Raw genomic sequence first — 23,307 nt, forward strand, 5'->3', positions numbered from 1 at the left:
GCTATTTGTATATCTTCTTTATCTAACTTCCTTGTCCATTCATTTGAATGAAATCTGATTACCGCCTTTATAATTTGGAAGTAATTCTTTATACAATTGCAAAAGTAAATTTGTAATTTTCTTCATCTGTTGCTGTCATTTTAATACTAAATTTACTATTTTTTTTCATGCCCCCTTTGATAACTCCTTTTTGTGCTACCATGGGGCATTGAGGATATTTCTATTATTCATCACTAAGTGATTGTTTCTCCTTATGTGTATGACTGGCTTTTTATCTCAGGCATCTAGCATGGTTGCACCTATAATCTATGACTAAAAAGTGTGCTTAGTTCTGTATAAGCAGGTAAATCTATTTCGTCTCTGATGCCATTATCCATGTATTCAGTAATCATAAAATGTGTCTTCCCTTCAAACATGAGCTAATCTTTTTCTATTTTCCTTTGCTTTACAAAAAGTAATCTAAATGCATACAGTAGCCTATTGATAAATGGTATCAATAATTATTACTATGAAACCTCAAGTTAATTTTTCTCTATTCGGTTATACATTATCATCATTCCTCTTCCTGCTATTAGGGTTTCCCTACTGTGCCATATATTAAGTTTTGTAAAAATGTGGAAACCTCTGGAATCAATTTTTGTCTGTGACTTAATGAAACAGTATTTGGAAAGCTGTAGCTTTGCTTTTTCTTTTAAAATCTGATAAGGTAATTCTATCATAAACCATTTAAACATACACTGATATTCTTCTTTACTTATTCTGTTAGATGAAGATCCATCCTTTAAGTTTTGTTTAAGAAATTTCTGTGGGAGTAAAAGGGTTTTAATTGTTTAAGACCCATATGCTTAATAACACTATTATATTTTTGTTCATTGATTCAATTAAGCACACTTAAAACACTGTGTTTCAAAATGTGACCCTCCTACTACTGACATTAGAAACACAAAAAGTGTAACCACTTACTAACCACAGAAATTGGGCAAGTAGGGATGGCTCTTATCTCTACAACTGTGGTGCCAGTTAACTGATTATGAAAAGTACTTGTAAATATGTGGAGCTCAAAATATATCAGTCCCCTCCTCTGGACCAAACTCTCCTATTCCAGTTTTGAACACTAAGTACTTACCTTAATAAGGGTCACGATTCCTTCATTAGTTTGAGTATCAGTTTCTATGTGGAAATAACCCCCTTCATTTCCTGATGCAAAAGTAAAATTGGCTAACCAATTATCGGAGCCTACTTCATCTGCATCGAACACTTTTATGCGTAAAACTTCTACATTGGCTTTGTTTTCTTCAACTGTTCCTTCATACTGCAAAACATAAACAGGCAATTTTTATTCTGATGTAACACAAACCTAGGTGATATATTTTTAGCTTATGACTAAAATATACATAGGCATGTTTGTTGTAAAAATAATAGTTACCACTTTATTTTCGACTACAGGTATATTGTCATTGACGTCCAAAATACGAATCTGAACTTGAGCTTGTTTTCCTGGTTTATCTGTTACTTGTCCATTGCCATCTCTTGCTTCTACCGTCAAAGTATAGCTGCTGTGTTCCTACAGGGCAATAAAAAATACCCAGCTGGGGTGAAAATGAATGGCTCTGTCTTTCTGGTTTTAGTTCACTGTATCATCAAGGGAATGAACCACAGTACATTTTATTCATAAATAAGTTGCATGATCTACTGTTAATCCTGTGAAGATGCTGTTTATTTGCCATCAGAGCTTTTCTAAAAGTGCAGAAAAGCCCAATGCAGTTGTTGATATCGCATTCTTAATTATGTCATTGGTGATATTTATCAGGAGATGAGTCTCTCCTTATAATAGTCTGAGCACAAAAGAGTGCGTTCAAAATGTAGTTTGCGCTACACTGGAAGTGATGGGACCCTAGGACTTGGCTTTTTCTATCCCACACATCATTTTCAGCTAAAAGTTAAGCCAGGAAAACTTAATCCCACAAGAACACTTGACCAGTGAAGGCAAAACTTGGTGAACTTTGTCCATACATCCCGGGAGATTAGATTCTTGGAGAACGTGTCCTAGAGAATAACGTCTCAGATATTACTCCAAAGGGAAGCCTCTCTTGCACGTGGTCCCCTTCCGATGGCTCCATTCAGTGTGGGTGTTGTTTAAGGAGCCGGGCAGCCAGTGCCAATACCTGGGGACCCTGTGCAGGGCAAACTGGAGCCGGGCAGCCAGTGCCAATGCCTGGGGACCCTGTGCTCAGTGAGAGGCAGGACAGCAGAGGCTTTGGAACCAGCTGGCTGGGTTCCAATTCTGACTTACTAGCTGTGTTGGACACACATTATCCGTTTGGTCCTTGGTTTCCTTCCATGTAAAGTGGGGGTAATTGTATCCGCTTCACAGGGTTTACAGGTGAAGTTAATTTGAGTTAATCCACGTAAAAGGCTTGGAATAGCACCAGGCATGTGGTGAGCGCCCAATAAGTGACAGCCAGTATTTTCTGGTTAAACTTTCCAGAGACAGAAGCTCATTAAAAAAATCACACTACTAATTCAAAATAGTACTTTTCCATTCTCATTTTATGCAAAAAGGTAGAGTAGAATTTTAGGAGTAATAATATGTTTTAATTTTACAAAGACCTTGATAGGAATGTTGAGCACCATCCTCTCCGTCTCTGGCCAGAGTCAAATCATTTTTCAAAGTAATACAAAACACGTTGACTGTGCCTGGATGATGATTTATATTTGACGATAGTACATTGTTCTTAGGATCATCAACATTTTACTATGCGTGCTGTTAAGACCTTTATGTATGTAGCATTTAAAAAAATTCTCTCTCCCTTTTTCAACTAAAATGTTCCCTTTGACTTAGAAACAAAAAGTGAAATGTTTGAGAAAGCACCCTTTTTAGGAAACTGACTCAAATTTTCCTCCAATTTGGGATTTACAGTAACTCTTTCCTTTACAAATACTTCTATTACGCTAAATAGGACTCCTATTTCAAACTTTTTTCCTCTCTCTGTATATGTATTAGTAGTACGAAAGATTCCTGACGTTTCATTATAGAGCCACAAATTAAGGAACATTGCTTTGGAACTCACTAGCAAACAGATCGTGACTGGAGAGGCCCTAGGACAGTGCTTATGTAATTTTGAATTTTTTAGCAGCCACATTTAAAAAAGTAAGAAGAGGGAATTCCCTGGCAGTCCAGTGGTTAGGACTTGGTGCTTCACTGCCGGGGCCCATGTTCAATCCCTGGTCGGGGAACTAAGATTCCGCAAGCCGAGTGGCGTGGCCAAAGAAATAAATAAATAAACATTAAAAAAAGTAAAAAGAAACAGGTAATACTAATTTTAAACAAATATATTTCATTTAACCCATGGTATCCAAAATATAATCAATTCAACAAGTGATCAACAAAAAAATTATTAAGGTGATATTTTACACATTCTTTTTTTTCATACTAAGTCTTCCCAATCTGGTGTATATTTTCCACTTACAGCACATCTCAATTTGGACTAGTCACATTTCGAGTGGTCAATGGCCACATATGGCTGATGGCTACCATATTAGACAGCACATCCCTAGAGAAGGATCATTCTGAGTTATCCTATGAGTAAGTAACATAGATCAAAGTCAGAAAATTAGTAAAGAAATAGAGAATAACCTGGAAAGACAGAGGAGAGCTGAAAAGATGAATAACATAAAATATTAATTTACCTCTCTGTCCAAGGTAATACTGGTTGTATAAACCTCTCCTGTATCTTTATTTAGGTAAAACAATGGAGAATTAGCAGGCTTCTGAGATACGAGTCTATAGGAAATTTTAGAATTCGGAGTGTTGGGCTCATCTGCATCTGTTGCGGTGATTTTCATCACGAGTGTATCTGGCATCAGAAACAAAGGTGTCCAAGATGAAGCTCAACCTTTAGCACACTTAATGTATGTTATTCTTTTATTTATAATATCAACTTGTTCCAAAAAGGATTCCAGGTATTTATCAAAATCAGTTTACCAAGATCAAAACATTTAATTGTTTGAGGAAGTAAGTGTGAATGGAGGTAGGAGTAGGAAAAATAAGGTGAGGGTGAGGCTGAGGTTAGTACATACAATTCTTAGGATGAAGTCCTGAACATTTGCTATAAGAGGGTCACAAATTTGTTTATAAAAGATCTAATAACCCATACAAAGAAAGAAGAATGAACAGATACAAATACATGCTTATTAAAATCTAAGCAATTCAGGTGAAGCATAGCTATTCTTTACATTCTGATCAAAGAGAAATCTCTCCAGCATTTAACACGTGCATTGAAGTCTGACAGCTGAAACAGTATGTCAAAGGTCAGCAAACTACTGCCAGCGAGCCAAAGCCAGCCAGCCACCAGCTTTGGTTAATAAAATTTTATTGGAACACAACCATGCCTATTTGTTTACATGTTATCTATGGCTGCTTTCCTGATACAGACTAAAATTGAATGGTTGCCATAGAGACCTAACCTATCACATCAATCTACCACATCTGTTTGAGGGTAAAAAATTTATAACAAAAAAGCAGTTCCAAACCTAGAGCAATACGTTTATTATTATTTGTCCTGTGGGTAATACTCAGCCTCCACTAAGACAGAGGTTTCAGTGTTCAGTTACACAATGGGGATAAATTGGCCTTGGATATTCACTCGTAAGAAAAATAACCTCTTACTTGCTGCACTCAGCTCTTCAACAGACCCAACAAAGACGTCCTGTGTGAACACTGGCTCATTGTCATTGATGTCAAGAACTTTAATTCGGAGTTCTATTGGTTTCTCTAAGTTGTTTCCTTTCTCATCCAAACCATGACCAATTAGCTGAAATCACGACATAAATAATAGAAGGGATTAGATTTAAGCTGAGGTCATTCAAGTACCATAGTTTCAAAACAATAATAAAACATATCATAATTATTACCCAAGAAGAACTGCAAACTAATAAATGTAAAATTGTTCTTCTTACCAGAAAAAATGGTGTTTCTTCTCGATCTAGAATGGTGGTAACGTTCAATTCTCCGGTGTCTTTATTAAAGACAAACACACCAAAAGGTGGCTCTGTGATCCCTTTTCCAGTGTATTTGTATGTAATTTTTAGGTTTTTTTCTTCTGCAAGATCAGAATGTATCTAACATAAAAATAAGAAAGGAATGCCTCAAGTTAAACTCTCTATAACTTATAGGTAATTGTTTTCAATGGAAAATTTCGCTCTGAAGCTGTCAGATGTTGATGGGTCGAGGGTGGGCGGTGCACAGGTGCTCCAGAGCAGAGGTGCTGGTGTCAGAGGACCTGGTTCTGGTCCTGTCTCAGCCACTCACCAGGTAGTGATGCTGAGGCAGTTACCTACCCTCCTGTGTCTCAGTGCTCTCATCTGTAACCTGAAGAGACACTACTGCCTACCTCTCAGGGTTGTTATGAAACTAAGGTATCATTAGGGGGGGTACATCTTGGTGGGGGTGGATTTTAAATTTAGCACATAAGGTAAAAATTGCAGCGTCAAAATCACCTTCATAACTCTGTTCGATCATCAGGACAGTATGAATAAGGCATCCTTCCATAGAAGGGTTAAAATAGTCAAGTGTTTGCCTGCTTGGAATGCTTCAGCAAATCAGGGTTTCTAACCTGCTGGGTCTTCTGTAGTTAACACTTTCGCCCTCTATAAACAGCTTTATTTGTAGCTCTAATTCGTTTGTTTGTTTGCCATTTCTGTATCTCTCATTCTTCATTAGTAAGTGTGTCTCTGTGGCCTCCTGCTGGAACCTCAATTTCTTTTCTTCAGACATCGTTGAAGCCATCACCACCCACCTGCCTGGCCAATTCTTTGTCCTGAAATCTCAGGATTAGCTACACATTCTTCCCAGAGGATTCTCAACATGCACTGGGGCTGGAGGTTGCTGCTGAGAATGATCAATGCGGCTCCAATCTCCTGCTACAGCTGCTCTGCTCCAAGAGTGGAACGGTGATCCTGGGGCAGCCCATGATCACTTTTCACCGAGCTTCTCTGTCTTTCTTGTTCTCTGTGTTTCTGTTTGCCTGTCTCTCTTTTTTTGCCAAGTACATGCATATACACACACAACATATGTGTATGTGCATATACATATATACTTCAGTATTTATAGAGAATAATCTAGATCTCTATGTGCTAGTTATATGTATTATATAATTTCACTTACGTTAAAAATAAAACCAAACTGTGTGTGGACATAACAGTTGGTTTGTATATATATGTATGCATGTAAGAGTATGTAAGTATATACATACTTATGTATTTCACAAGATCTGGAAGATACTAAACTGTTGACAGTATTATTCCTAGACAGAGAATTTGGAAAGTTGGGGAAATACAAGATCTTTTGCTTTTTATGTACATTTTACTCTGAACAACTTTTTACTTCACTTTTTTCCAGCTTTATTGAAATATAATTGACATAACATTGTGTAGGTTTAAAGTGTACAATGTGATCGTTTGATACACATATGTATTGTGAAATATTTACCACAATAAGATGAACAACTTTTATAATTAAAATTAGTAAGAAGAATAGCTAACACTTATCGAACCCCAAAGAATCAATGCATTTTAGGGAAAGAATGTGTGAAAGAATGTGTGAATGACTCAGATAGCTCATCAAACCAAACCAAACCAAACCAAACCAAAGCAAACCGAAAAGCTTAACTCCTTATATACATACTATTATGTAAAACCGTAATTAAACATTTAGATTTTAGAAGGCTTCTATGAAAACAACATGCTGCTGGAAAAAGGAAAGTGTTGTCTTCTGTAGCTGCTCTTTCTTTTAAGGAGCTCATCACGTATAATGTTTATAAGATGGGAAAGATGAAGGTACAACTTGCATATGAACAATCATTCATTCACACAAATGTTTACTGAACACCTACTGGATGTTGGCACTGCTCAGGGCACAGGGCATGAGCTATGAGCCCTCAGGTCTAAGCCCCTGCCCTGGGGGAGCTTACACTCTACTGAGGGAACCAGACAACAAGCAAGCAATTTATGACATAATGTCCTGGAGGCTAATGAGCTATAAACTGAGCAGAACGAGTGAGGGGACCGAGATGGGGTGAGGCCGGGAAGGGAATTCTTTCAGGAGGTAACTCTTGGCTAGAGGCTTGATGCTGTGAGATACTGCAAATATCTGTGGGGAGGGGGTTCTAGGCAGAGGCAACAGCAAGTGCTAAGGGTGGGAGGCTGGAATGGCTTGTGTCAGCTTAGGGAGGTGGCAGAGTGGGGGCTGGGGGCTGATAGGAGCTAAGGTCAGAGAGGAGGTCAAGGCCAATGAATCCCAAGAGCTCTTGTAGGCCGCAGTGAGGAGTTTACTCCTTCCACTGCAGTGGGCAGCTGTTGAAAGTGTCTCACTAAGGGGATGCTTTGATTTGTCTTTTCAAAAGATCACTCTGGGGCTTCCCTGGTGGCGCAGTGGTTAGGAATCAACCTGCCAACGCAGGGGACCTGGCTTCGAGCCCTGGTCCGGGAAGATCCCACATGTCATGGAGCAACTAAGCCCGTGCGCCACAACTACTGAGCCTGTACTCTAGAGCCAGTGAGCTGCAACTACTGAGCCTGTGTGCCACAACTACTAAGCCTGCGAGCCACAGCTACTGAGCCTGCGTCTAGAGCCCGCACGCCACAGCTACTGAAACCCTCGTGCCTAGAGCCCATGCTCCGCAACAAGCGAAGCCACCGCAATGAGAAGCCCACGCACCGCAACGCAGACTAGCCCCCGCTCGCCGCAACTAGAGAAAGCCCGCGTGCAGCAACGAAGACCCAACGCAGCCAAAAATAAATAAATAAAATAAATAAATTTATTAAAAAAAACCAAACCAAAACAAAAAACCCCCCAAAAGATCACTCTGGCCGCTTTCTGGAGAATGGACTGTGGTGGGGGGAGGCGGAGGCAAGAGTGAAGGCAGGGAGGTGAAGTCGGGGCGCTTTTGGTAACACAGGTCAGAGCTGACAATGACTCGGACAAGGAGGGTGGCAGTGGGGAGAAGTGGACAGACCTGGAATACATTTTTGGCATAGAACTGACAGTACTTGCTACATTTTTGAAATACTGGGTAGAATTATAGTGCTGTTTACTGAAATGGGTGGAACTTATGGACAACAGCTTTTGGGAAAAATCAAGGGTTCAGACTTTGCACATGCTAAGTCTGAGATACATATTAATAGAATTACCATATAATTTATCCAAAACAACGGGCATTTTGAGAGTGAAAGGGGAGTTATTAATGATTAGGCTAGGACAATGGCTACAAACTCAGACTGTTTCAGGCAGGATGTGTGGTCACCCTACCACCTATTAGATATCAGTTCTTCTCATTTTGAAAACTACCTTCATGGGTGGCAGAATATGCAACTCTGGTATAAGAATTATTTCAAGCCGAAAGCAATTGAGAAGAAGCAGATAAAGAAAGCTCTCTGCCCTCCCCCTATTTGCCTAAGAGCAGGACATAAATTTGTAAAGGTGCCTCTCCACCCTTCTCTATGAGGAAGGACAAAAGTTAATCACAGGAGTTAGATCCTTATCAGCCTGGAGACAGGACCAGAGGAATCTACAAAACAAACCTGACTAACTAGCTTTTTCTCTTATTAGTTGCCCATATAGTTGCCTTCCCACAGTTTGCTGCTCCTGGAGATTCAAGGTCCTTTTCGTCTTGTCACTTCTCTAAAAATTTATTGTTCTTTTGCTAAGTAGCTATATAAACCCAAATCCTAACCAAACCTTTGAGTTACTCACCTCTGGGTACTCCCATGTGCTACATGCGTGATAGACATGTTACTAAGCTTGTTTGTTTTTCTCTTGTTAATCTGTTTTTTTGTCAGTCCAACTTCCAGGGCTCCAGCCAGAGAAACTAGGAGGGTGGTAGGAAAAAGAACACTGCCCCGCCCCCAACACATGATACTATCTCCTTTTGAGCATAGTAACACTCTGTTAAACAAAGATTCAACTAGTGCCAGATTCAACTCTTAGTTGAATCAAAGCCCTACATTATATATATATGTTCACCAATAATGCTGCATCTTCCAGAATGGGAAAGAGGCTCTTCCAGGTGGTATCTGGAATATTAAAACCTCAGTAAGTACATCATATAATTTTCCTAAAATTTTTAAGTGAACATGAAAGTCCTCAGACCACACTTTAGCAATACGCATGCATTTCCTGTTCCTCTTCAGAAGGTACCTTGGCAATCGGATTCTTCCTGGACAGATCCTCTCCTTCCCGAAGAGCCACAGGGGCAGTGAGCCAAGAGCGCTTTTGCCTCACTGAGTGAGTATGTTTAGGAAGCAGCTTATTTTCATTTCTTGAGTGTAAGGCCTAAAACAACAAAATAATGCCCCCAAATGATTAAGTGCCCTAAGACATTAGTATGGCATCCTGAAATTTACTAAAAGTTGAAAAGGGGCTGTGCAAATTTAAAGGTATAAATTTCATAATTTTTTAACAGGCTTCATTGTCAAAGAGGAAATATATACACTCTAGCAAACACTATATACCTGAAGAGCTTGTTTCCAAACCAGTAAAGCAGTAAAGCAGTTTTTTATCAGTTAGAAGAGATCTCCCAGAGTGAAGAGTTAAAAAGGTAAGAGTAATTGAGTGATCTTACAAATGGGCAAATTAAAATTAACATACCAAGTCAAGAATTTTTTTCTTACTGACTGAAAATGAAGTTTTATTTTTCTGTGGTGGCTTATAATTTAAAAATGAATTACTAATGTTTTAAGACTAAATGTCAGCAACCTGTTGATAAGATATCAATTTAACTAAAACTAGTGCAAGTGTCAGTTAATGAATTTATTGTTTTAAGAATGTTAAAGGATTAAATCACCCATCTTTGGTTTATCAAAAACTTTAGGTAGAAAACTATTCTATAAATTTTCAGTTGTGCTTTAATAGATGAATATATATTTTATCCAAGGAAAATTTTAATACAGCTGACCTAGTATTTTAAGATCAGAAATGATTTTTACACTAGGTTTACAGTTTTACTCATTTTGTTGCTGTATATAACAAGTATTTTATTTCAAAATATTTACACTGGTTATCACTAGGTCACTGATTTTTTTGTTTTTAGTGGAAAAATTCTTCTATAATTAAAAAAAATTAAATTATGTATCAAAACATTAAAATAACATTAAAGTTTATAATGTAAAAATGTAAAACATCCTCCTACTTTTTCCACTCATACTTTGGAGCATTCACTGTTAACAGCTTGATAAATATCTTGTATGATCTTTTCTTATGACCTTACATCTGCACATGTAAAAAGGTCTCTTTTTTTATAAAAATGCAATTATACTGTAGATCTCATTGTGCCCCTTGATTTTTTTTTTTAAGGGTGATTCATTATTTATTTATTTAATTTTATTTTTGGCTGCATTGGGTCTTCGTTGCTGCATGTGGGCTTTCTCTAGTTGTGGCGAGCGGGGGCTACTCTTGGTTGCAGTGCGCAGGCTTCTCATTGTGGTGGCTTCTCTTGTTGTGGAGCATGGGCTCTAGGCGCGTGGGCTTCAGTAGTTGTGGCACGTGGGCTCAGGAGTTGTGGCTCACAGGCTCTAGAGCGCAGGCTTAGTAGTTGTGGCACACGGGCTTAGTTGTTCCGCAGCATGTGGGATCTTCCCAGACCAGGTCTCGAACCTGTGTCCCCTGCACTGGCAGGTGGATTCTTAACCACTGCACCACCAGGGAAGTCCTGCCCCTTGATTTTTCATTCAGTACCTCATCATGGACATTCTTCCATGTACCATAAATTGTTTTACCATTCTCTCATTGATGGACATTTAGATTGTCAAAATATGCTGCACAGACATCCCTGGATAGATGTTCCTGTGCATGTGTTTGAGTGGGAATGGCTGAGTCTGAGGTTATAGGGATAGAGTAGGATAATCAAGTAGTTAGCTCAGAAATCCCACTAGGGGATTGTAGATAGAGAGAGAACTTTAGGGGACTTTGGGAGACCTCAGTAAGTTAATGATCATTCAGGAAAGCAATGGAAAAATCCTGAAACAAGCTTGCTTGACTCATAAAGCAGAGCAAGTCACTTAGCATCAAAGCCAGATCGGCTTGCTTAGCAATAAAACCATGCAAAACAGAAGCATGAGACATGCCCCAAAACAATCAAACACTAGTGGAAAATAAGGCCTACAACCTGCCCAGTGATGTCAACAAGTTAATGACCCCTAGGACATGCTCTCTGCACACAAGAAAACAGTAATTTATGGAAAGGTGACATTTCAAAGTGAAAGACCCTCATTGTACTGAGACCTGAAATAATTTTTCCATAGTGCCATGACGGTCCCGGATGCACCATATAGGGTCAAAAACCCCCCCGCCCAGCATGTAGGAGGAGTTAATGATTGAAGACTCAAAGAATGAAAAAGAAGGTGGTCTTCTCCCCCTCCCTCCTCTTCCTCTGATTATAAAAATGTAGCCCACTAAGTACTCGGAGCAGTGCAATGCTTGCCTGCTCCCTTGTGAGCCTCACAAGTGTCCTAGTCTCTAATAAATCACTTCTTATTTATCACTTTGCCTCTCGCTGAATTCTTTCTGCACTGAGACATAAAGGACCGGAGCTCCCTGGAGCCCCCCCCGAAACGCCACCTAGCAGTTTCAGCAGGAGTGTGTGTTTTCAATCTGGGAAAGGCACAACTGTCTGCCATGAAATTAAGCCCTTGAGTCCAAAAGACAGGAATAATCCCCTCGGTTCCTTACCTCTAAATGGAGTCCATCTCCAAAGTTAAAGCAGATCTGGAAAATAAAATTATTTGTGGTTTAATACAATTTATCACTCAATTCAGCTTAAATACTTTGTTAACGAATAACATAGTACCTAGGATATTATAGACATTAAAAAAGGGGGGGGGTGTTTAACCACTACTATCCATCTTTGTCAAAAGGAAACAAATTTTAATTTTCCCCTTTGCTTCCCACCATGACCAGGGCCAGAGAGAGGAATCCATATTCTCTTATATTCATACTCCCTCCCCCAGGAAGCTCAGAACACAACTCATATCTGAAAAACAAAGACACAAACTCTCCTTTTGAAATCTTAGCCACTCTCTGGTCCTTCCCTCCTTACCCTGTGGTTTTCACCTCATGTTCTCAGGGACCCACATACCTTTCCTCAAGGCCTTTAGGGTGAGATGCCCTCCCCCCTCCCCCTCCCCCGCTAACTCCCATCATGCCCCATAGTCGGGTCACACATGACTGCCCATATTCAGACTTCATTCCTCAGCTTCCTCGGTCCTACCAACTCTTTTCTTTGGTTCTTATGAAGCACTCTGGACTTATATTACACATCATTATACAGAACTAAATACAGTTATGTTTACTCTAAATCTGCACAACAAACCCCCATCCTGCCTTTTGACTTGTGCGGCACTTTGTTTATAGTCCATTAATCTCCTCTTGGCTTCCCTCTTCTCTTGGTTTAATCTGAACCAGCACTTCTAACAGGGTAGCCACATGTGGCTATTTACACTTAAATTATTTGAAATTGATAAATTTGCTCAATTGCCGCAAGAGGCAAGTGGCTTAAGAACACGTCCACCATTGCCAGCCATTCCAAAGATATTGCCAATGACTCAGGGATCCTCAATCTCTTGATCTTCTAATATTCCTGCCTCACTTCTTCCCCTAACTCTGTAAGCCTAACTATGATTCTTTTTGACCCTGTACTGACATTGCTAGAGAGGGCCAGAGAGATTGAACAGACCCGTCACACATCCATGTTCCCTCCACAGGGGTGATGTTTGTTTCTAGGGTGACTATGTATGTTTACGTTTGCCCAGGCAAGTCCTGTTGTGCAGGCATCCCATCTGTTAGCACCCCTTTCATTCTCCAAAGTGTGCTCATTCAGACCATAAATTATACAACGGCCTTATCTTTGCTTCTATCTTTGCTTCTTGTATTGCATCCCTATCATACCATCCCAAACTTCCAGGCAATACCCCAATCACATTGACCACACTTCTGAACCCACTCTTAGATGATCCCACATTTTATTTGACTGAGATTGTATCTTCCATCACCCTCTCCCTCCCCTTCTTTCTCCAAGGAAGAGGTGTCCTGATGCCCTTCCAAGGTTAACCACCATCTGTGTGCTTTATTTTCATCTTTTCCACTTATTCTCCCACATTTATCTTCTCAAGAAACTTGTTCCTTTCACCAATCTTTTATCTTCATTTGCTGCTGGCTCAATCAAACATGTTTATTTCCTTCCCGTTGGTTGGTCAAACAAAGTTAGATCTTCCCCATCTTAAAAACACACAAACAAACAAACCTCTTCCTTGTTTCTGTTAACATTTAATCTACTGCTCCATATCCTTCTTCTACTATAATTCCAACCTGAAATAGCTGTCTATATTTATTGCCTTTACTTCCTCACCTGCTATTTATGTATTAATTCTTTATAATCTGTCTTAAATTTGGATTTTTCTCAGTCTTGTCTGCCTTTTTTCATGTGCATCTCAGGTCACACAGATCCATGAAGCCTTGGTTGGTAAATCATGGAAAGCAAGGCTTTCTCTAAAATTTTTCAGTCTCTTTTGCTTACTCACAATCCCTTTGAAGGCTTCTTGCAGGGTCTGTTCTACACATGGATCTTTCACCTTCCTTTCTTTCCTCTACCTTGTAGCACGTGTTCTTGTTTCCACCCTTGCAAAGAGATACTTAAGGATAGTGGATGTTCAGCCTCTAATATGAGTTTCTCTGGGGCAGATGAACCACCATGGCTAATTTTCTATTTTATGGTCAGATACATTATTTCTTCCTCATCCTCTCTATTACTAGTTTACCAGCTAGCAATGGCCAGAGATATCTCCAACCAAAGTTGTGCTCCCCAAATTTATGTACTTTCAAAGGCGGCATGGTATAAAAAAACAAGTGAAAGCAATGCTGAATGGATCACTCCTCTCTGCATGTTTCTCTGGTGCGTATTTTTGAAGGGAAAGACTAGGGACTAGATCCAGGATTCCTCATTGTCACATCATCAGGGGACATTCTTAAAAAGTGATATATTTCTTGCCCAGCCTCCTAACTACTGGTTTCTTTTCTCTGTACGGGCCACACTGAGGAGTTGGCTGGATAAAATATTTACCACTTTTATTCTTCCCTAGAATCTTATTGGGCCTAGCAAAGGTGTGATATTAAATATGTGTTATTTTAAGTAAATGTTGTCATTCTGACCAAATACCATGTGTGCCAGGATGCAAGCAAAAGGGGCCAATTTATAGTCTTCTAGTCAAACATAAACTCTTTATAAGAGTATCTTCATTTTTTTTTGGAACGTACTTTTTTAGATGTGACTTGTTAAGAAAACTACATGACTATAAACAGTGCTTCTTAAGTTTTAACGTGTATTTTGTTCACCGGGGATCTTGTTAATGATAAAATGAAGATTTCAATTCAGTATGCCTGGAGTTCAGCTTTATACTCTGTATTTCTAACTGGCTCTCAGATAATGCCAAGGCTGCAGGTTCTTGAACCACACTTTAAGTAGCAAAGTTGTAGAACTGTGATATGCAATATCATTCGTTTGTTGAGGGATACAGACAACGAAGTCCACCTATTCATTATTATCTCAGTACTCAACACAAGAAACTTTGTCACTCTTGATTGCTAATATCTTGAAAGCAGAGAATCTTTTATTTCATGAATTTACTTATTTTTAACCTTTAAAAACTTTTAAATTGCAGTTACAGTCAGCCCTCCATATCGCAAACGTGGAACCCGCGGATGCAGAACCCACAGATACGGAGTAAGACGCGCCTCGCCATTTTACATAAGGGACTTGAGAATCCACGTATTTTGGTTTCTGGGTGGGGGTGGGGGGGAATCCTGTAATCAACCCCCTGCTGTTACGGAGAGGTGACTGTATATACAAAAGCAGAGTAAACAGTACAATGAGCATCCACATGGCCAGCACCCAGTTTCAACAACTGCCTAGCACACACTTTTCTTTTTCTTTGCCCCATTGCTTCTGAAGGGGTTTTATCCCATTTACACTTTACTATTGTTAATGCTTTAGTTATAGCAGCATTTGATTTTTGAGAATTTCCCTAAATGTTTTTTTTTTTTTTAAATTGAAGTACATTTGACATACAATATTTGTTTCAGCACACATTTCTTTTTAAATAAATTTTTAATTCAGGGATATTTTTAGATTTACACAAATATTGTAAAGAGGGTACCAAGAGTGCCTTTACTCATTTCCCACTAAAGCTAACATTTTATTTTTATTTATTAAAAAAAAATTTTAATTAATTAATTAATTAATTTATGGCTGCGTTGGGTCTTCGTTGCTGCACGCAGGCTTTCTCTAGTCGTGGCAAGTGGGGCAAGTGGGGTCTACTCTTCGTTGTGGTGCGCAGGCTTCTCATCGTGGTGACTTCTCTTGCTGCAGAGCACAGGCTCTAGGCACGCGGGCTTCAGTAATTGTAGCACGTGGGCTCAGTAGTTGTGGCTTGTGGGCTCTAGAGCACAGGCTCAGTAGTTGTGGTGCACAGGCTTAGTTGCTCTGCGGCATGTGGGATCTTCCCGGACCAGGGCTCGAATCTGTGTCTCCTGCGTTGGCAGGTGGATTCTTAACCACTGCACCACGAGGGAAGTCCCTAAAGCTAACATTTTAAATAACTGTGGTACATTTGTCAAAACTAAGATATCAAAATTGGTATATTTAGATAATGCGCAGTTAACTAAATTCCACACTTTATTCAGATTTTACTGTTTCCACCACTAATGTCCTTTCTCTGTTCCAGGATCCAATCTAGGATCCCACGCTGCATGAAGTTGTTATGTTTCCTTAATCTCCTCTGGTCTGTGACCATTTCTCAGGCTTTCCGTGTTTATGACCTTGACAGTTTTGAGGAGTACTGGCCAATTATCCTGCAGACTGTTCTCTCATTTGGATTTATCTGTTGTTTTTCTTATGTTTAGAACCGGGTGATGTGTTTTTGTAAAGAACACCACAGAGTGGTGGTGAAGTGACCTTTTCCTCACAGCATATCAGGGGTACATGACACTCACCTGACAATATTTGTTAAAGTAGGCTTTGTAGGTTTCTCCACTGTAAAGTTGCTGTTTTTCCCTTCACATGCTGTATTCTTTAGAAATGAATCATTAAGTCTAGCTCATCCTTGGAGTAGGGATGCCGGGAGGAGAGAGGTTAAGCTCCACTTCCGAGGGGAGGGGCATCTATATATATTATTTGGAATTCTTTAGTAAGAAAGATTTGTCTGTTCTTCCCTCATTTATTTGGTTATTAATTCAATCATTTTTATCAGCTTGGACTCATGCATATTGATTTTATTCTGCGGGTTATAATCCAATACTATTTAATTTATTTTATTGTTTAAATAGTTCCAGCTTTGGCCGTTGAAAGCTCTTTATGGTTAGATTCTGTGTCCCTTTGACATGTCCCTATGTTTTGTTTTTTGAGCTCTTTCTTACTGTCTAGTATTACAAGATGCTCCAGGCTCATCTTGTATTTTCCCTGTCCTAGCTTTAGAATCAACCATTTCATCAAGGAACCCTGATTTCTAATACTGAATCGTATTTAGAAGCCAAGATCTGGGTGTGTAGGTGTAGCACACACATTATAAAATTGTTTCCAGTCTCCTCAGCCACTTTAAAGGGGAGGGAATAAAGATAGAGCTTTTCTTTTTAACTTTGTCGTTACCAGAGGCTGTGTTTTAATTATTTTTCAGTAGCAAAAGGTTCATCTAAACTTAATTAACTCCCAAAGGTCCCATCTTCAAACACTATCCCATATGAATTTTGGGGGGACACAAACATTCAGTCTATAACAATGTGTAAGAGAATTTGGCCAATGAGATATCAGGAGAGTCTGGAAAAAGATTCGTCTCTCTGATAAGAAGAAAAACATATGCATAGCCTCTCTTTTTACCTGCTTCTGGAGACTGCTGAGCAAGGATGTGACATTTGGAATCGCAATGGCCATCTGTGACCATGAGTAGAAAGCTAATAAAATGGCAGAGAAGACAAACTGAAACCATAACATCTTTGAGTTACGAAATTGGTCAAATCTGGAGCCACCCCATCTCCTGACCATTTGTTATGCGATATTAAACATTCTTTTTAATTAACCTTTCAGTTGGGTTTTGGTGCTTACATTTGAAAGCAGCCTAACGTGTACCATTTTTCAGAGTTATTATACAAATTAAAAGAAATAATACATAAATGTATTTATTGCAATGACTGGCACATAGCAGGCACTCAGTGAATACAATTATGATGGTATTTCCTCATTTCTAAGACTTGCATTTTCCTCATCTTAAAATTTCTGAAATCTGGATTTATCCATGCCTTCAATTTCCCAAGCTCCTGCAATGTTCCTGTCCTCTTGGATTCTTACATGTTGGGGAGAGAGACGAAAGTAGGGTGTGATAAAAGTTGTAAAGAAAATTAAAGCAGGGCCAAGGTGGTAGAGAGATTTAAGGCTGTGGGGAGGCTCTGAGAAGAGGTTATATCTGCATAGAGACCGAAATGGGGTGAGGGAGCAAGTCAGGTGGAGCCCTGCAAAAGGAATAGCCAGACCAGGAGGTGGGAATGAGAGCACTATGGTCAAGGTGGTGGTGGTAGAGGGGGGGGATTCAGTGAAGACGGTGTCAGCGTGCCGGTTATGTTTCTTGATCTCATTGCTGGTTACATGGTATGTTCGGTTTGTGAAAATTCAGTAATTCAGTACACTTCACTAAAAAGTTACCAAAATTGATGTGCACCTTAAAGCTGAGGGTTTTTGTAATCTACCTAATAGTTCTGCTGTTTGCATTTTAGAGCATCTATTGCAATAGCCTGTTTTCACAGACACTTAATAAAGACATGATAGACTGAAATATTTGCTCCACATTCATGGTACAAACAACCCAAGAGAGTTGTACCAACATTTTGTCAGTTGTGGAACTGTTTGTTTATTTGACTAAGGAAATAGTTGAGGTCTTAACTACTCCTTCCTAAAGTAAACGATCTGGATGTTTCCTTAGGAATGTGTATCTCACAGCACACATTCTTAATTTAGGACAGTAGTTCTCAGTTGGGGGAGATTTTGTGCACACAAATTCCCCCACCCCTTTCCTGTGACATTCTGTGGTCACCTGGGATATTTGGTAAAGTGTGGAGACATTTTTGCTTATGAAACCAGAGTGCATGTGTCGGGGGCGGGGGAGGAAGTAAGTGCTACTGGCATGTATTGGGTAGAGACCAGAGAAGCTGCTCAACATCCTACAATGCACAGGACAGCCCCTCCCCCAACAAAGCATTATCTGGCTCTAAATGCAAAGTGCCAAGGTTGAGAAACCCTAACTTAGACCATGTTTCTGATTGCAAGTTACTGTAATAGCTAGGGTCAAGAAGGTCATGCAAGTTCTGGAGGACCATGGATTTATGCAAATTTCCAAACTGGTAGCATATTGCAGACAATATAAATGGAGTAACTGACACACTCTGTCTTCTGTCCTCCATTCTCACTCCTTCCCACTTCCCTTTGAACATTTTCAGTTCTGTAAGTTTGAGTGACATCCCGTGGGGATGTTGTAAAAGGATTTCAAGCATTGGAAGGACGTCTGGACAAGGTGACCATTATGGTTTCTCCCAATTATGAAATCTGTCATTCTTTTTTCTCACAAGGAACTTGGTGATAGAAAAATGTCATGTGTGACATGCCTTTAAGACTGAAGATGAAAAGTAAGCTTCTAGTCTCTGTAGTCTAAGAAGTAGTGTTTTTAGATGAACCAGAAAAATCCTTCAAAAGCTTTCCCAATTTACTGAAGTTTAGAAAAAATTTTTTAAAAAATTTCTACCGTTAGATCCCATGCATCCTGTAAAAACTGGCCTTCTTGGTAACTGGAAAGAAAATAATTTTCTTTCTTTCTTTCTTTTTTTTTTTTTTGGCAGAGCCATGAGGGAAGGTCAAATATCACTGAAAAAATACAATCAATCAATGACTCTTTGTTCCCAAGGTCGGCACCTTTAGAAAAGACTTCCTGCTCTGAAGTCACCTTGATGAGTTTAACAAACAGAATCCTGGAGGACTTACAAGTCATTGATGACAGTTCTTCCTGGCTAATAGGCTGTCGGCCTGAAGTAGAGGCTTTTGAAGCTTTCTTTTGTGATTCTATGAGTCCAAGGTTAGGTGACCCCTTAAACTTTAATATCTCAGACCAATAGATAACTTACTGAAGATGAGATGTAGAGGGGTACAAAGTAGTTTAAAATATTGTTTTAGGGGCTTCCCTGGTGGCGCAGTGGTTGAGAATCTGCCTGCTAATGCAAGGGACACGGGTTCGAGCCCTGGTCTGGGAAGATCCCACATGCCGCGGAGCAACTAGGCCCGTGAGCCACAACTACTGAGCCTGCGTGTCTGGAGCCTGTGCTCCGCAACAAGAGAGGCCACGATAGTGAGAGGCCCGCGCACCGCGATGAAGAGTGGCCCCCGCTTGCCGCAGCTAGAGGAAGCCCTCGCACAGAAACAAGACCCAACACAGCCCAATAAATAAATTAAAAAAAAAAAAAAAAAAAGCTGTTCATTTAAAAAAATATATATATTGTTTTAACTTTGAGGCATTATAATGGCTTATTGTTTCCATTCAGCCAGAAAGAACTTTAGCCTACTTTAGCAGGGTGGTCAACGGATGATCTTCGGTACCCAAATAGAGGTGACCTAACACATGCCCGCTGTTGCTCGTCAACCTCATGCCCACCCCCGACAATCACAGAAAAACCTGTTACTTCCCTTTCCTACCCACCCTTCCAACCACGCAGAATGTTTTAAAATTCTGTTTCTCCCTTTCATTGTACAGAAGGCAGAATAAGAAATTGCTCTTAAGGTCCCTGGCTTACACCCAACCCATTCTTAAAGCGTTTCCAGCTTTGGCTAAAATAATTTAAAGGAAACAAAACGAGATAAAATAAAGGTCATGGATGCCACTTGTTTATTTCCTCTGATTACATATCCTGAATTTTCTAATTGTATAGACAGAACTGGTCCTCAGTAGACCCTGTATCCACAAGAAGGTCTGATAAACCTGATGTTAGACTTATGTTAGAATTTCACCTATCATACTATTTTCCTCTGGTCTTTTTTTTTTTTTTTTTTTGAAGGAGGAGAGGTGGTCTATAAAATTTCTTATTTTATGGCTAAACATTATACCATATTTAGAAATTCCCAACTTAAAAATCCAACTTATAAATGACCCATACATAAGTACAATTCCTAGGGCAGCCTCACTCAGCTAGTTTAAACATACATTTGTTTTCATGGCTGCTGTTTAAAAAAAACTCAACAACCAAGAAAACCAATATTTTGAACTTTAATTTTTCAACTCTGAATTTGAATTTTAGATAGGAAAATTATATACTTTAAGTCTGACATAAATTCTATAACTGATCATAAATTCTATAAAATGATCATCATCTTTTGCCTGCTCTTCAGATGTTTGGGCTAATCTTAATGTAATAAATATGATTTGGGGTGAGTCATATTGAAGTTAACTTTAAAGGGGGAGATATTTTCCTTGGAAACATTTATTGGTGCCAAGAATTTTAAAATACAGAGTTAGCAATGCTGTGCTACACTTGAGTTGTTAGAGCATGTTGTGAACTGTCCTTTCAAGTTGCCTTTTGTGTAATCATGGACAGCTCCTATTTTTAACTTGGCATAGACAAATAAACAGAAGACCCAAAAAAGTCAACATTATTTTATTTAGTCAATTTCCTTGGCCCCTAAAACATTAAAAAAAAAAAATCAGAGTTGCTAATAAATAGCTGAAAGTGGGCTTTTTCATATTTAATCTTCTTTTTCCATTCCCAATTATTTTCTAATAGGGATGTTAATAAACAGTGGTTCTCAAACTTGAGTGGCACGTGAATCATCTTGTTGAAACACAAGACTTCTGAGTTTCTGATTCAGTAGGGCTGGGGTGGGGTACAAAAATCTGTATTTCTAACAAGTTTCCGGGTAATGCTCATGCTGCTGGTCCAGAGACCCCACTTTTGAAAACAATTGTGTAAAATCACAGAGTAGCAAAGGAAAGGGAAGGAGAGCCTGCATAATTCATAGACTGGAGAATTAGCCCTTAATTACAGAGATGTGTGAAATGATATATTCCAAATAAGGAAATTCAGCAACTGAGTTATTCCCATCACAAGATTTTCCACTTTACAAGTAGTAATCAACTACAATAAAACTGCTTTAAACAGTGTTTCCTCCTGGTTCATACCTCTTCTTCTAGCTGAAGATTTACTGATCCTGAGCATTTATCGTTTCTGAAATATTTTACCATTTTATTGGTGTTTTCTATAATTGCTACAAATGCTTTTGGAATCAGGCAAAATACAAGTCAATCTGTAAAATATATCTTTTCAGATACATCTACATAATACATAATTTCTTAATCAAAAATGATGGGCTGTCTCCACCCTTTTGCTGCAATATATTCCTGAAAATTACACTAAAAAATAGAATGAAGAAAACCAGATTTCTTCCCCCCACAGAAGCTTAAGAAAACCAAGAACTTCAAATTGTCCTTTTTCATCACTAGATGGCACTGTCCTGTCAGTAAGTCAAACTGCAGGAACTACCAGAAACTGACCAACAATTGACTCCAAGGTCCAAAGTGAAAAACAGGCATTTTCAATTGGCTTCAAATAAGTGGACTGGCAAAATTGAACAGTGAAAAATCAATGGTTTTAGAAAGTTGTTTAGAATACTTCTGCAGGACTGTGCAATTAGGCAAATTTCAATTTACATTTCTTCTCCTTTTTTTCCTTTCTAGAATGATTCTATCTTGTAATGAAACTGAACCAATTATCTAGTTCCAGAAGTTCAGGCCTTACATATGACTAACTATTGAAAACTGCTTGTAAAGGAGGTCACAGTGATGCCTTTCGATTGACAGAGAGGCATTTGGTGTCGGGGGACTTGGGTTCTACCCAGATTCATCCATTAATAACATTCAGTAAATCCAGTTACTGGCACACAGTGGGTGCTCAAAAAATGTCAAATTAGTTTCCCTATATTCTCCTTTCCCCCACTGTAGGCTTCATGATAGTGGGACAGCTCACAAGCATCTAGAAGGCTGTTTGGCATATAGCGAAAGCACACCTAGTAACTGCCGAATGTGTTAAAGGTCAAACAAAAACTTAACCACCCACACTAGCTGAGCGTTAAATGTTTCTTCTAAACAAATGAAATTCAGATTATTATTCCACCTTTTTCCAAACATAGAAAGATACATTCGCTTTTAGGTTTTTAAAGGATTCTTCTGTGTCCAAGGCATTGAGCTAGTATAGATAGATAAATGGTACGTAGATCCTGTTCTAAAGAAGTTTAGCAGGAGAGATAAAGTGTACATAAATTACTATAACAGAGGTAGAAAAAATTCATTGTATGAAGGGCAGCTGCAAAAGCAGTTCTGGGGAGCTCAGAAAAGGCAGAAATGACCTCCTTCTAGAGAAGTCCGGAGAGGTTTAGGTGCGGGAGCAGATGGGAGGCGGAAGGAAATGATCTGCTTTAAAGACCGCACCGGCCAGAACTTGCAGAGGGAGGGCAAAGAACAGGAAGGCGTGCAATTTGACACCTAGACCGTGGGTCGGTAGTGAGTAAGAAAATGAGGACAAAAAGTTGTGCTGAGGATCTTCACTGATCCTATAAGGGTCAGCTTCTGATGAGGGATACTATGCCCCCAGAGCTTCGGAGAGATTTTTTTGGGCAGTGCTCCACGACGAGAGGCAGGAGACAGTTTGAAGGTTAAATAAGCCAGAGCAGATGTGATGAGGACCCGTAATAGGGTAATGGCACCGGGATGGGTGGGTGGAGGCAACAGTCTTTCTGGGGACGACGTTTGTGCTTGGCAGTGCCCTGCGTGTGGAGGATAGGGGAAGGGATCAGAGGGTATCAAAATTTTAAGTCTGAGGAGCTAGAAGGATGCGATTCTCAGAGCACAGCCTGTAGAAATGCTCAGCTAGAATCCTGGGGAAACGCTCTGCGTAAGGAGGAAGCAGCAGGCTCGAGAGCAGGGCGCTGCGGCTCAAGGGGCAGGGCTTACCGCGCGGTCCCAGGGGCGCGCCCCTCGGCCACCGCTGCTACCGGCCACGCTCTGCCTCCCCCACGTACCTGCTGTGCCTCCTGGTGATGTGAGTACAGCATATCCTCCGGTGCCGGGTGGGAAAACCACCGCAGCCTCCCGGAGGTGAAAGGACCCCCAGCAGAGTAGTATGGAAGCAAAGGGAGGAGATATTTGAAAGAAGAGCCGATCGACAGTGTTAGAACAAGATGA

At 39.7% G+C, this 23,307-nt stretch overlaps 1 protein-coding gene and 1 long non-coding RNA gene across 2 annotated transcripts in view; one reads left to right on the forward strand and one right to left on the reverse strand.

Moving 5' to 3' along the window:
• Window positions 1-23,307, reverse strand: part of DSG2 (desmoglein 2) — a 48,470-nt gene that overhangs the window by 19,135 nt on the left and 6,028 nt on the right. The window contains exons 2-8 of the mRNA XM_082415998.1: window positions 11,726-11,761; window positions 9,197-9,331; window positions 4,960-5,121; window positions 4,670-4,814; window positions 3,691-3,857; window positions 1,427-1,564; window positions 1,127-1,312 (exon numbers count right to left, since the gene is read on the reverse strand). Coding sequence (XP_082272124.1) covers window positions 1,127-1,312; window positions 1,427-1,564; window positions 3,691-3,857; window positions 4,670-4,814; window positions 4,960-5,121; window positions 9,197-9,331; window positions 11,726-11,761 — 969 coding nt within the window. The remainder of the gene's footprint in view (window positions 1-1,126; window positions 1,313-1,426; window positions 1,565-3,690; window positions 3,858-4,669; window positions 4,815-4,959; window positions 5,122-9,196; window positions 9,332-11,725; window positions 11,762-23,307) is intronic.
• Window positions 9,190-11,537, forward strand: LOC309639229. The gene is made up of 2 exons (XR_014251536.1): window positions 9,190-9,283; window positions 11,299-11,537. It is a non-coding gene; the product is annotated as an uncharacterized lncRNA (long non-coding RNA).

Source organism: Balaenoptera physalus (assembly GCF_965194825.1).
Source record: "Balaenoptera physalus genome assembly, chromosome: 12".
NCBI classification, from domain to species: Eukaryota; Metazoa; Chordata; class Mammalia; order Artiodactyla; family Balaenopteridae; genus Balaenoptera; species Balaenoptera physalus.